The sequence below is a fragment of the Natrix helvetica genome (genome assembly GCF_964273705.1).
Source record: "Natrix helvetica genome assembly, chromosome: 2".
In the NCBI taxonomy this organism is placed as follows: Eukaryota; Metazoa; Chordata; class Lepidosauria; order Squamata; family Natricidae; genus Natrix; species Natrix helvetica.
The window spans coordinates 207,551,695-207,567,151 of NC_138552.1; the positions used below are offsets into that span (position 1 = coordinate 207,551,695).

A 15,457-nucleotide genomic window follows, 5' to 3' on the forward strand; every position below is an offset into this window, starting at 1 on the left:
GAATAACATAATCCAGTATGTCCATCTGGAGGCATAAAAAGTATAGATAAAAGTGAAAATAATATTGATAACAAAGAGTATTTTAAAAAAATATTGTTTACAATAATTACTTTTAGATCATGAAAATAGGGAAAGGCTTCTTTTAATTTTCATTTAGCAATGAGTGCTTCAGGTTCAATATTTCCAGTGAATGGAAGAATCAATGTGGTGTAGAGGTTAAGTATTGCACTTAGAATGGGAACTGTAGATCTATTTTACTCTCAGCCATGCAAACTGAAGTGACTTTGGGCCAGTCTATCTCAGTCCAATCTACTTGACAAATTGCGGAGGGTGAGGATCAGAACCAAAATAGGTCTTAAATCACTATGAGAGTATATATGATGCCTAATTGATCTTTTTAGTTTTCAGAAGGCACTGGAGAAGATCCTTATCTTCTAGTGTGCAGTTTGACTAAGCCCTAGCCACTTCTTGGGAAGAGATGTTGGTGATGGGTCTTGATTAAGTTTGTGTGCCTTGTGTACATCACGAAAGCCCTCCTAAATCTCAGATAAAATTTCAAGCTGTTGACAGAGAAATATTGTACCAACAGCATCTCTGGAGAAGGACAAAGAGCAACTCTGATAACAGGGAGAATATTTATTAAGGATTACACAGTAGCAATAAAAGTGATAAAACATCATCATTTTTCACTTTAATTTTATTTTGGAGTACCATTTGGAGTGTCGGTCTTGTTTAAGGTCGCCTAGTCCTTAGGAAGAGATGAGTAAGAAAACCATCTGAAAGGTTAGAACTGCCCAGAGTTGTTACTGTCAGAAGGGCAGCCATTTAAATGTGATAAATAAATAAATGGAGGGAGGGGGTTAAGTATCTGCTGGAAAAGAATTTGGATTTATTATCACTCCAGCTGTGCAGGACATGTAAAGTTGATTGACATATGGTCTGACACTTAGGAAGAGTTTGTGCTTGTTAGTCCTGAGGGATTAGACAGGGGTCCTTGGATTTGTCAGTTTGGCACTTGCATTTTAAATTCATGTCCTTCCCTAGTTGGTTAAGGCCTCCCACGAGATGATCTTGAGGTGATTCAAGCAGTTACAAGTTCATCCTTGAGAGATAGGATGATGAATTCAATAAGCTATTGTTGGACTAAACAGTGTTGGAAAACTTTTATCCCCTCTTCAAGTTTTCCTTTTGGGGAAAGTTTGTTGAGAAAGTAATTGGACTGCAATATCTGAATCTCTTTCAGTTGAGTTGCAGGCCTGGGCATAGTACAGAGATGGCACTAATCATATTTATGGATGATCTTTGACAGACTTGGGAGTGGCTCTCTTTGATCACTGAGCAGCTTTGATGCCTTCTGACTTCAAGGGTTGGAGGTACAGTGTTGTAGTAATTCTCCTTCCACTAGAAATGGATTCAGTTGCGGGCAATTGTGGGGAGAGGTCTAGCCCTTGGCTCTTGCTTTATGGAAGGCATAACTCTTTCACTGCTCTTGCTTAGCATTTACATTGGCCAACAAGATCAGATTATCTGTCATGATGGAATTGAACATCTCAACTTTTGGCTAGTTAACCCATGTTTTAAGATTCTGTCTCAGGGTCTGGTGGCTGTAGCAGCCTGGATGGGAAAGAATTGGTTCAAACTACTTGGACAGCTCGTACAAAATGCAGAGGTATAAGAAGTGACATCTTATACCTGTTTGATAAGGTATGAGACCATCAGTTCAGTGTTACCTCTGAGATTTGAATGGACCCAGCCCCTGCCTGTCTTTCAAAAGGGTTGGAAGACATGAGTTTTTCCCAACATGGAGGCAGAAATGTTTGTGCCTAATGTGACTGTTCAACTATTTATGGCTATTGTAAGCTTTCTGAAGTTGCCTCAATAAGAATATAGTAAATAAAAAGAACTAGGTTATAAAGTGACTTCGCATTTTCATCACAATATAAACAATTTTAGTAACTTATCACCTTCTCTTAAAATACAATAAGTGATCTCTTTTATCCTCCTGCCATGTCCCATCTCTGAGATAACAATCTATTTAACTATGATAAAATAAACCAACTTTATATTTCTTCCTTTTACTTCTATCAACCTTGCTCTTTAGTTTAGTCCTTTCAAATAATGATGTAAAACTTGATTTCTTATCCCTTTTCACAAAATTCTTCAAAACTTTTAACAAGTCTCTTTTGTAAATCCCATATAGGAAAATTATCCAAATCACTCTCATTTTTGTTGTTTGTATATCCCTTTTAATTATTAAGGTCTTTTGGATGTCCAGTGTAACATCTTTTACCATGTCATCTTGCAGCCTATTGTTTTTTAATCCACTTCCAATTCAATCTCAATCTTGTCATGCAGAATTTCCTCCTCTTTCATAGCATCTTGTAGTCACAGACTTTATATAGATGCAGACACTATTAAAATTAATTATAAGTCCATCATTCAAAAATATTGTTCAGTGTGTGAAAATAAGCTCTCCCGCTTTTTTTGTACGCTTGGGCCAAAATTAGTAAAAGAGAAGCAGTGCTTCTTTTTGTGCACACTTCTGCAATTTGTTTCTTCTCTTTCTGGTAACCCCCCCCCTCAGAAATTAACTATAGTAATTCAATCTAACATCCTATTGTAATTCTCTTTTGCTTACTATCAAAGTGTCAAAGTTTGTGGTTTCCTTCAACATGCGTCTGGTTTTGAAAAACTAAATACCTATCATAACAGAACTGTCAACAGTCCTTTATTCATGAAATGAACACGTTAGTGTAACAACATATTTTGAGTCTTAGTCAGATACTCCTCTTGCATACTCTTGCCAAAAGTTTACTGTACTTGAGTGCGTGTTATTTTGGAAGCCTACAGTTTCACTAAAACATGCATTCATTTCAACTGAAAAGATATACAATCATGGAAACATTGTAAGAAATCATTGTAGGCAAAAGCGATCTCATCTCAGATAAAACTGCAACAATATTTACAGAAGCTAACTTTCTTAGCAAAGTGTAACATCTCCCACCACATTGCTTCAAGAAGCTGGTGAGGATTTCTTTTCCTGCTAAAAAATACCCAACATCCAAAAAGAGCAGGTTGAAATCAGCACATGACAAGTCTAAATTTAGCAAGCTTAATCTATAGCTATAGTAGATCTGTTGAACTTTTTAAAACTGTGAACTTACAGTTTCACACTGACGTAATTATTTGGAAGTATCTTTATTGTTGAATAAATATTCTTAACTTTAAATTAATATTTTAAATATATTACCTCGAATTAAGTACTGAAAACACATTTAAGTTTAAAATACATGCAGGGATAATTTATTTCTTTATTATTGTTCATTCAATACTATGAAAATTTTTTCACATATGTAAACCTTAATGTATGTTTTCATTGAAAAGATATATTATGGTTCAACTGTACTATAATGCACCATGAAGTCACAACTATGAATAAATAAAACAGCTGTTTGCTAATAATAACCTCTTTTAAAAAGGAGCAAGAAAGGTGATTTCAAAAATTGTAGTCACACTGCTTAATGAAATAAACAGAAAACAACCCCCCAAAATATTGTCCTTAATATCAAATAATATGGATGTTGCAAAAGTCCTTGGTTGTTTAACCTGAGTAAAATTTTGAAATACTTGCTGAAACTTTTTTCAATTTTTTAACATTATTTTTTTGTACAGTTTGAAATACTTCTATAAAACAATTCCCCACATTATCCTTTTTCCATGCCACATTTATAGCGGAAAAAAGTCTGACATTCAAATGCATTTTCTATGTATCTTCCTGTGTGTTGCAATTTGCATATTTTAATTGTAGAAAGAATTTTTTTTTCATGGAGCCCATTATTTTTCATGCCCATTTTTCATGGATCTCTTCATTACTAGAAACCCACTTATTAGGAACAGCAATATAATAAAGCATAATAATAAAAGTTACAAAACTTTGCTTGCCTTGACACATCACAATTGCAGTCAGGGAGGTCTGAATCCACACTATGATTGTCTGCCATTTTCAGGGCATGTAAATCCACCAGCACCAGCATTAAATTTTCCAGGACAATAATTAAGAGCATTCAATCCAATTGTTACTGGAAACTGTATTTCACAGTACTGTGCAAACAGTGCTCACCCTCTAAACAAAAGTTGGTAAGTCACTGCCTGGTAACATGAGACTAAGCTGCGTGACAAGTGGTCATGTTTCTAAATAAAACTTACATTCATCAACATGTGCCAGGGTGAGCTTCAGGAATGTAGGCCGTTAATGGAGGAGGGGAAGGGTAAAAATGTGTCCACTATAAATTCTGAGCAGCTGTGGACTAACCTGTCCAAAAAGGCAAGCCAGGAAAAAGTATGTCTGGCTGGTGTAATCAAATAAAAATAAAAAGTGGGATATCTGTTTGGTTTGTTCCTTTGCTGGGTGCTATATGGACTTCCTGTTCCTGTTTTATAATTTTTATGAATAGTTCCAGCTGTTAGGAGGCATCACCAAAGGCATTGAAAGTAGGAAGGAAAGGGATTTTTGAACCATCTAAAATAACTTTATAAGCTATTTATAATATGAACTTTGACAAAGGTACAAAACTAAAGGGAAATAGTAGAATACAAATAACAATCCATCATTATACTGGGTTTTTTTCAGATCAATAAATGTTAAACAAGTTAATTTTAGCATTTATTTAATAAAACCGTACTAAAATAGTATGCGTACGTATACTGTATTTAAATTTTAACAGGTGTTAACTTCTTGATGAAAATGTTAATATTTATTTATATTGAAGGCATTCCATTATAATGTTAAATGGCTGAAAAATGGAAAGCTGTAAATGTGTCTTAAGTATAATTTTCCTTTCGGTCACAACAGGCTGATAAAAACATGTTGTCTAAATACCACTGCTTTAGTTTTTCTATCTCCTTCTATCTTTTTCTATCTATCTGGTATTATTTGCTTGAAAACCCACATCCTGAGGAACTATCTAGTACCACAAAAAACAACAATTCCTGCTTTAATGAATCTATTTGAATTGGCCCTTGCAACCAACCCTGACATGAAAACCTTTTATAAAAGAAGTTTATTCTGCCACAGCAAAATAGTGATGAATCACCAATGAATCACAGAAAATTACAAAATAATTAAATGGAAACCAAATGGTTAAGTACCATTGAACAACACGTAACATACTGTAGATGCCTCAGATGTGCAAGTGGTGTTATTCTTCTGAAGGTGGCAGAATAAAGGATTGATCTAGAGTTGAGAGTCAAGGCATTTTGCAAAAATAGGATATTGTAAATGCTGAAGTGCAATCTCTGTAAACAGTTCACTATAAAACTTTCTTTTTGACTGGGTCTTAACATTGAAAGTTAGGCTCTTTTGTTTTGTTTTTATTTTTTGTTAGTATTTGTGTTTATATTCCACTTGCAATCCACCAAGATCAGAAGTACATTAAACACATGTATGCATACAGACATACATAGCATATATACCTGGCTGCAATGAGATCTAAAAGATGTTGCCACCTGTCATTGACCTTGCCAAGTTTATACTCAATCTCCAGAGCTTTGCTTTCATGGCTTGCTTTAGCAAGCCGTTCTCCCATTTCCTGAAGCTGCATTTTATTCTCTTGGGCCACTGCAATTTCATCTTGATAATCCTGAATGACAGAAGGACATAAAAAAAACAGAGTAAGCATCTTAAGAAAATCTTCTCCTTAGAGCAACAAATGGTTGCTTGGTTGCTCTTATCTAAATACTATCTAAACATGACATCCTGTTCTATAATTCTGACAGTGTTTATAGGAGTTAATAATCTAACATGCATAGACAACAGGAAAATAAAATCCCCCCAAAGTTTGCAAATTGTTCAGTTTAGCCAAATTAGTGACACTCAGGTGTGTTGAAATATAAAACCCAGATTTTCCAGCCAATGTGGCTTTTATAAGAGCACCAGATTATAAAATACCATACAGCAGGGGTGTCCAAACTTGGGAACTTTAAGACTTGTGGACTTCAACTCCCAGAATTCCCCAGCCAGCCATGGGGAATTCTGGGAGTTGAAGTCCACAAGTCTTAAAGTTCCCAAGTTTGGACACCCCTGCCATACAGGATCATAGCCAAGATTTTACTGAAAGCTTCCTGGGATATAGCATGCTGCAGTTCTGATAAACTAAGAATATTTATGGAATGGTCTGAAACAGTAAAGCAGCAGCCCTTTACCTTTTTGAGTTTTTCAATCATTTCTTCAATGAGAATATCTCCATTCTGGGAAACTTTACTTTCCATTTGTGTCAACCATTCACAGAGATCTTTGTTCTTCTCGCTGAAGACTGCCCATTCATTCAGTTTCTCGCTCACCTGTTGCCTCCTCAAGGAAACCTTTAAAGATGTGCGGGAAGAAAGATAGATTATGAGAACAAGAAAAGTTAGACATAATGTTCACCCTGCAGTAAGACGATTGCTGAAGTTAAAAGAGATAGAGAAAGCTTCAACAATATGTGATTTCTTTAACACCTTAACAATGGTTATTAATCTTAGTTTACTTGTGGCTAAATTGTAATGAGAAAGACAAATAAAAAAAGTTATTTGACACACAATAAGGTTCCAGAGGTAGATAAAAATAAAGATAAAATTCAGGCTTATCAGTTGCAGATAAATGTGTACCTCATATAATGACAGACAGGTAGATATATCTACAGCCTAGACAACTACACGTATGTCTCAGATTACACATAAATATAGAGATTACTTTTAAATATAGAGCTGCAACTAGTCACAAAGACATCTTTTAATACCTATGCCATTAAAAAGAAAAAAAAAAGGCGTACTATTGTTGAAGTAGTTTTCCCAATGCAATAAATTCTATGAGATCAGATTTCTTAATCCTGTTGCTATTGATATTGTTAATTTGTTGTACTACAACCCAACTGTCTTTTTAAAAAATGGTAAGCATACAAACCTGGTAGGCAACTGAATTAAAAAAATGTGGCCTCCACTGATAAAAAAAAAACACATTACTGCAATAGCATTTAAACATTTTGCATCTAGTGATATCTCCTATAAATGACTCAGATATTGATGAATTTATTTCATATGTACAGTATATCTTGATTTTTTATGTGATTTAGTCCCAGCTCAGTTTGTTAATCAGTGACCAAGAAGGTGGATACAGATACCATAAATAAAAAACCCACACGAAATAGGAATGACATGTTAAACGAATTACAAATTAAAAGAACAGATTAGGTTACTGTCACCCCTAATCACTCAATCGGTCCACTGTGGCCTTCAAAAGAACTAAGTATTTACCAGTTTCTAGAAGGCTATTTGAGGAAGGCCATCCACAGAGAGCATCCTGCAAACCCAGAAGGATGGCTTGTAATAAAGATAGATTTAGGCTGTCTGATGGTTCCATCTGATCCCATCATATCTGACATGCAATTGAAAAGGTAATAGAAGAATGGCAACAAAATGTCCTTAGAATAAACGTATAACATGATTTCTTAAATCTTAAAATGTAGGTATGTATATTAAAGTGTGTGTGTGTATGTGTACTGTATATACATACACACATATACATACATACATACATACATACATACATACATACATACATACATACATACATTTTCAACAATCTAAGCTTTACTTACTGCACCTGTTTCTTCTTTTCTATAAATGCAGTTCCTTCTCAGCTTATGTATTTCCTTTACTGAGAAAGGAAACGCTTAAACGAATGACCGCAGCCCATATTTAGATATGTAAAACAAGATACAAATGATTCTAATTTCCTTTTGTTTGTTTTTCCCACAACTCAGTATTAAGAAACTATTTTAATTCTTTGTGGAACTAAACTCCTCTATTGCACGGAGAACAACTGATGAGGCCAATTAGGTAAAAATGCAAATCTGCCAATGCCTCGGGATCAGAAATAAGGATTTTGTTGTTCAGTGTGTGTAACATAAAAAAATATTTATCTCTGTCCCCATCCCCCACCTTCCAACATAGCCAGCATGCATTCTGTCTCTTGAGCCTTCAAAGAATATATCCAACCAAATAAGTTTATTTGCAAGGGTTCCCTCTTAAAAAAATGTTAAGTCCTTTCTAACACCAATTAAGGTTTGTGTAATGAACACGTAAACAGTGTTCTTCTCGGCCAATTTAAGTAGATGATAGAGCATGACATCTAAACTCTTGGTGAAGGTGTTTATACAAAAGTTAAAGCATTTCTATATTGATTTGTTTACAAACTTTTATAGCACACCCCAATCCAAACAGACTTTGAACAGGGTATGGCAAAGTCAAGATAGTAAGATACTGAAGTTCAGCTACAAATAAAGAAAAATAATAAAAGAATAAAACATCTGCCATTCTTTAAACAATCAGAGTAAAGGCATTTCTAATGGGTAGTCCTTATTTATTTATGGTAATTGGGACCAGAATTTCCATCACTAAGCAATGTCGTAAAGCACAATGTCATATGACTATACTGCTTTGCAAAAGAAATTAATACACTTCTGGTTGCTGTCATTAAGTGAATCCTATCCCATTATTAAGTGAGAACAAAGAAGGATGCAAATGATGAGCAGGTGACTCATCATTTAATATGTAACTGTGAGTAGGAAACCAAGTGCCCAGATCGTGATTACATGACTGCAGAGATAGAGAGTATCTGGCATAAGTGCAAAGACCAGTCATAAGTACCATTCCCACAGCATTGTGGTAAGCTCGAACAGATACTGAACAAGTGGTCATTAAATGAGGGCCACCTGCATTTCCAATATAAATATGGCACAATTATTTACTTACAACATTCAATAAGTTTATCCATCTCTAATTACTAAGATCATCTTTTGCTCCTTTTTAAAGTGTAGGAATTATAATAGCCTCCCCAATCACAAGGAATCAGAGCTATCGTGTTAATACAATTAAAAAGCAATAACACAACTGCCAGAAATCAGCATTTGTCTAATTTACTGTGGTGAAAAACAAATACTTCCTAATTTCCTCCTTGGGCTGGTGCAAGGATAACCTTAGCACATCTCCACATGCCTCTTTGCCCGAATGTCAGTATCTTTCTTTGGTCTAAGGATGGCTTAAGGTTTCACGCTTGGGGTTTTCGCTAATATTCTGTATATATTATTATACACTCCCTATTGCATGGGAGTGACAGGGAGGTGATCTGACATGACATGCTCTGTATCAGCAATCTTGCCATTCTAATTGATTCTGCCAGTTTTCTTCTTCTGCTGCTGGTAGCTGATCTTTTTGTCCACTCTTTAGTCCAAGATTGACTGTAATGGGGCTTAGGTTCCTGGTGCCTGAAACTTTTTTTCTTTTTTCTTTGTAAAGGGATTGGTCAAGCAGTCATCTGACCAATGAGCAAAGCAAATGTCCCTGATATTAACTATGCTTCCCGGGTTTCCTGAATGCTCTGGAATATACAATATGGAAACTTAGGTTCTATGAGTTGCCATGTGTTTGTCTGCATGTCTTTTCATGTAACTGATCCATATATGACATGCAGTTAAACAAACAGCCAAGAAATATAAACATTTTAATTCTTTGCTGCTACCTACTGGTCGAAAGGTATATTTGTGAATCTTAGAAAGTGAAAAGGCCTAATAATGACTGACTAGCCCGTTCCTGATTTTAGACACCAAACTGAAAGAACAATTGAATGGACTCAGTTCATATATTATTCAATTTGTTTGGCATAAAATAAGAAAATAAAAGAAACATCCAGGATGTTTACCTGATTTATCATTTTTTTGTGTTTATATATGTATCTTCTATCTTATATTTCTTAACACATATGAACGGGTGAAACTTAGGGCTCTTCCTGCATCTCTTTCTTACAGATGATTTTTTAATTACTACAGCTGCCTTCATTGAGAATATTCAGATGTTTTGCTTTTAAGTGTCTTGGCTTTGTTTTGAACAATTGAATGAATATATCTATTCAACAGTCTTTCTTCTGGATCCAAAAATCCAGTCAACAGTAAGATTCCATTGTCAAATATACTAGGTGGAATCTCATGAAAATGGGGAGTTTCTGTTTGCTTTCAGAATGCAAAGGAATAATATAGCATCATGAAACAGCTTTGGGTGGATATTTATACTTTTCAAAGCAGCAGCTAAATATTTATAAATAGAAAAAGCAAGCTTAATAGAAAGCAAGGACTTGATTCGCTTGCTTAGAATTTTGGCATCAGCAAAAGATAGGCATCTATTTCTCTTTTACTGTCTATTCATCTGGAGTGTCTCAATGTATTTAAAGTGAAATCAAGTTAGTGGAAAGTTGAAAAAAAGCTGAAAGAAGTTCCATTTTCTTTTCATATACTCAGGAAGTCATATTTTCTTCTGCTAAGAAAACAAACCAAGATTTGTTGGGGCAGGTTTTTGGGTGGGGAGAGTTGGCACTTAGGAATTTTTTTTATCAGTTGACTTGTAACTTGTGATATTAAGATTTTTTATATTCATGCAGTAATCTAGTACGAATGGCATTCTGATTCTGTATTTATTACATGTATCCCGAATTGCAACTAAGACGATTAAAGAATTTTCTATAACTAGTTAATTGAGCATCCAAATCCAGGCTTATCATATTTAAATCCAATGTTTCAGACATTAAACTAGGCTGTAACTCAGCAATTGCCTGGTAGTCTGCACAAATCAGACTGGCCTAACAAGAAAATTATTATTATTATTTGGCAGGCAATATTATTGTACCTGGTGACATAGTTCTTCCCATTGTCTGTGCAATAATTCAATACGTTCGTTGAGTACCGAAATGTCCTCTGCACTAATGAAAGTAGACAGGGTCTCCTTTAATAAGTTCAAATGAGAAAGATCGTTGGTCCATCCCTCAGCGGCACTCTCTAGTTCCTATTTTGGAGAAAGAAAATCTTTAAAGTATATAGAAATAAATATTTATTTATTTATTTTAATTTTGTACAGTAGTGCAGAACAAAAAAGAAAAAAAAATCTAAACGAATAAGCAGTTTCCAGGCTTATTTTAAAAAGAATACTTGTTGTTTTGGTTTATTTCAATGCACGTTCCTTTTAATTGCTTCCACCTAAGAGGATATCAGAATTTCCTTTTTCTGTGGGCCCTGCTATACTGCATATATCTGCAGTGTTATACGATACAGTTTTAAATTACATTGTTTGATCAGTTGCCTGTGATCCAAGTTGGAGTTTAGGAAAGAAACATTTATTTTGGACGTATACTCACCCACTTGTAAGGACAAGGAAAAATAATAGCTTCATAAGAAATTGTAACAGAAAAACATAATTTTAAACCCCCCCCCCAATATGCCTGCTCCTCTCTGTCAAACCTAGCAATATCCAGAAAACTTAAAACATGTGGATTTTTAATAACTTATACAGTATTAAACTATGATAGAAGCAAGGCTAAGAATGACCTCGCTCTTCAGCTTTTTAAAAATATTCCAAGGATGACATAGTCTGTAAGTATTATTTGTCTGTAAGTCACTTGTTACTCCATGCATAATACAATAAAGTATATTTGTCTGTAAGTCACCTGTTACTCCATGCATAATACAATAAAATGGAAATAATCTGTCCTGCTTGCATTCTATGTTATACTATCTCTCTTTAGAATCAGACTGCAATGTGCATTACTACGGTACCTTGCAACGAATCTGCTCTGTGTGGAGCTCATCATGATGGTCTGGCAATGGCTGAGAAAGCTTCTTCTTCAGGGATTTTAGCTTTTCCAAGGAATTTGATAACCCCTTTTCACATTTTTCCCAGTCCTGAATGGTAGAATATAAAGTTAATGTCTCTCAATTGAAACAAAGGAAGAACAGAGAGGATGGATTCTCAAACCTAACACTTCAGGGACCTAATTACTTACATTTCCTCCAGCAGCACAAAGCAGGGTGCACATTTTCATCTAATTTTTCAGTGAACTTTGTTGGGGCAAGAAAGAGTGAATGGCTCTAAGTCATTCAGTAAACTTCAGTGACCGAGGGTGGACTTGAACCTATATCCAACATCTTAACCATTACACTACGCAATAGATTTGATCAAACCATGACAAGATATAAACGGAATCTGTGGCTATAGAAGGCACAAGGATTATTTACAAGTGACTAAGATGTTGGAGCTGAATAAACCTCTTCAAAGAGAAGCCAAACGACTTCAAAGAAAAGTCCAGTTGCCTTTTATAAAAGCACCTTTGGGACAAGTGACTCAGATCTAATAAGATTTGAGAGCTACTATTTTGTAATACTCTATAAAGTCATATCCTGAATGTACAAAAACAGTTAACGCTGCATTAATTTCCCGTCAGAAAAGTAGAAGGCATAAAGGGAAAAGGGAAAGGGAAAAGTTGAATACAATGCAAACAAACATTGTAACTGACAACTTTAATCACAGTAATAGTTTATTAGGGCATGAATCACAGTATTTTGGATTCCCTATAATTAATAGGTATATACATACCGTAAGTGAGAGTTATTGAATACTCACTGCAATCAACTGATTTAATTGGTCATTAAAAAATTAGAAAATTCACATCTAAACAATTGCTTAAAATTGCAAAATTCTATTTCATTCCTTTTTCTTGCCATTTTTGCAATATGGCAGTTTAAAAACTTCCCACTTCCGTTATATTTATACACAGTTATTATGAACAAAATTCCAATTGATGTGAAATTGGTTTGAATCTGTATTTGTGTAGTAATAAACATGTCTATAAACATTACATAATTCTATCCCCCAAAACAGCAAGGTTATGCATGCAAACACACAGGCATTCCCTTATATGAAAAAGGTACTTTTGTTTGTGTCTTTCTCTGAAATTGATAATTTTATTCCACTAGTATATATTGTTACCTATTGTGTTGAATATAATGTTTCTGTGTCATCAATAAAAGAAAAAATAAAAGGAATAATTAATTTAATTTTAATTTTATTTAATTTATAGACCGCCCCCTCTCCCCAAAGGGACTCGGGGCAGTGTACAGACCACAATAAAACAATATACAAACTTAAATAATTATAAATACCCATTAAAACAAATTATATGATAGGCTGTACAGTACAGTTAAAAATTAAAACAACCTATAAAATCTATCCCTAAACATTTAAAATTTAAAATACAGGCTAGAGGGACACAAAAGCTACAGTTAGGCCAGGCCAGCTAAATTAAACAGGTGGGTCTTTAGTTTGTTACGGAAGGAGCGGAGATCAGTCGTTATTCTAATGTCGGGGGGGAGGTCATTCCAGAGGGTCGGGCCCATCACAGAGAAGGCCCTACTCCTGGGCGTCGCCCGCTGGCACTGCCTAGTGGACGGCACCCGGAGGAGTCCCTCCCTGTGAGAGTGAATCGGCCGCAGGGATGTATGGGGCAGGATGCGATCCCGCAGGTAGCTAGGTCCTGAGCCATGGAGCGCTTTAAAGATGATAGTCAATACCTTGAAACGCACCCGAAAAGCCACAGGTAGCCAGTGCAGCCCGCGCAGGAGAGGTGTTACATGGGAGTATCTGGTACCTCCCATAATTGCCCGCGCGGCCGTGTTCTGGACCAACTGCAGCCTTCAGGTGCATCTCAAGGGAAGCCCCATGTAGAGAGCATTGCAATAGTCCAGTCGGAACGTCACCAGTGCATGGGTGACTGTGCGCAGGGCGCCCCGGTCCAATAGGGGGCGCAATTGGTGCACCAAGCGGCCGTCACATGGTCATCCTTGCCACGGCCGTCACATGGTCATCCATTGACAGCCGGGCATCCAGGAGGACGCCCAAATTGTGCGCCCGCTCCACGGGGGCCAGCTGTTCGCCCCCAATGGCCAGTGATGGAACCCACTGGTTGAACCGGGGTGCCGGTAACCACAGCCACTCCATCTTGGAGGGGTTGAGTTTGAGTCTGTTACTGCCCATCCAGACCCGTACGGCCTCCAGGCACCGGGACATCATTTCGACGGCCTCGTTGGGGTGGTTCGGAGTAGATATGTACAGCTGAGTATCGTCAGCGTACAGATGGTACTCAACCCCAAAACCGCGAATGATCTCACCCAGCGGCTTCATATATATGTTGAACAGGAGAGGCGAGAGGACCGACCCCTGCGGCACCCCACAAGTGAGCGGCCTCAGGGTCGACCTCTGCCCCCCCGTCAGCACACATTGTGCTCGGCCAGAGAGGTAGGAGGAGAACCACCGCAAAACGGTACCCATCACCCCCAACCCCTCTAGACGGCGCAATAGGATACCATGGTCAATGGTATCAAAAGCAGCCGAGAGATCTAATAGGACCAGGATGGAGGAGCAACCCCCATCTCTGGCCCTCCAGAGATCATCCACCAACGCGACCAAAGCCATCTCCGTGCTGTGGCTGGGCCGGAAACCGGACTGGCGCGGGTCTAGATAATCAATTTCATCCAAGTGGCGTGGGAACTCTGGTGCCACCACACTCTGTACAACCTTTGCCAAAAAGCAAAGGTTGGAGACAGGACGATAGTTAGCTAATATAGCTGGATCCAGGGAAGGCTTCTTGAGTAGGGGCCTCACCACCGCCTCTTTTAAGACGGCTGGCAAGAACCCCTCTCTCAAGGAGGCGTTGACTAACTCCTGGAGCCAGCCTCGTGTGACCTCCCAGGATGCCAGTACAAGCCAGGAGGGACACGGGTCCAGTAAACATGTGGTGGCTCGCAGTCGACCACGCAACCTGTCCATATCTTCGGCAGTAACAGAGTCAAACTCCTCCCAAGATGGTCCCTCAAGACTCGCCTCTGGCGTCCCTCCTAGACCACTGCAGGGGACCCACTCGCTGCGGATCTGAGCGATTTTGTCCCGCAGATATTCCCCAAATTCCTCTGCTCTACCTTGCAAAGGGGCTTCCCGCGGCCTCTGTGAATGGAGGGAGCGGGTCACCCGGAACAGGGCGGCAGGGCGGTTGTCTGCGGACGCAATAAGAGTGGCACAGTATCGACGCTTGGCCACTCTTAATGCCACAAGGTAGGTCCGTAAATAGGCTCTTACCTGTGTTCGGTCAGATTCAGAGCGTGAAAATCTCCATCTGCTCTCTAGGCGTCTCTTGTGGCGCTTCATCACCCTCAGCTCCTCGGAAAACCAAGGGGCCTGGGTGGATCGCTGCCGCAGGAGAGGCCGCAAAGGTGCAACCCGGTCTAAGGCCCCGGCAGCCGCACTGTTCCATGCGGCCACCAGTTCCTCCATCCAGGAGCGGGTCAGGACTACAGGAAGTGGTCCAAGCTCCGTCTGGAACCTATCAGGTTCCATCAGGCGCCTGGGGTGGAACCATCTAGGACATTCCGGTTCCGCCTCCCCGCGATGGGGGGTAGCGCCCAGGAAGTCGAGCCGGAGAAGTGAGTGATCTGACCATGACAGGGGTGTAATAGCTAGTTCCCCTACTCCCAGATCACTCCTCCACTGGTCAGAGACAAAAATAAGGTCCAGGGTGTGGCCTCCCTCGTGTGTGGGGCCCTGAATT

At 38.1% G+C, this 15,457-nt stretch overlaps 1 protein-coding gene across 1 annotated transcript in view; it reads right to left on the minus strand.

The window, feature by feature from the left end:
• SYNE1 (spectrin repeat containing nuclear envelope protein 1) overlaps positions 1–15,457 on the minus strand; it is a 325,193-nt gene that overhangs the window by 47,285 nt on the left and 262,451 nt on the right. The window contains exons 125-128 of the mRNA XM_081943908.1: positions 11,637–11,762; positions 10,714–10,869; positions 6,202–6,360; positions 5,431–5,639 (exon numbers count right to left, since the gene is read on the minus strand). Of these exons, the coding sequence (XP_081800034.1) occupies positions 5,431–5,639; positions 6,202–6,360; positions 10,714–10,869; positions 11,637–11,762 (650 nt within the window). The remainder of the gene's footprint in view (positions 1–5,430; positions 5,640–6,201; positions 6,361–10,713; positions 10,870–11,636; positions 11,763–15,457) is intronic.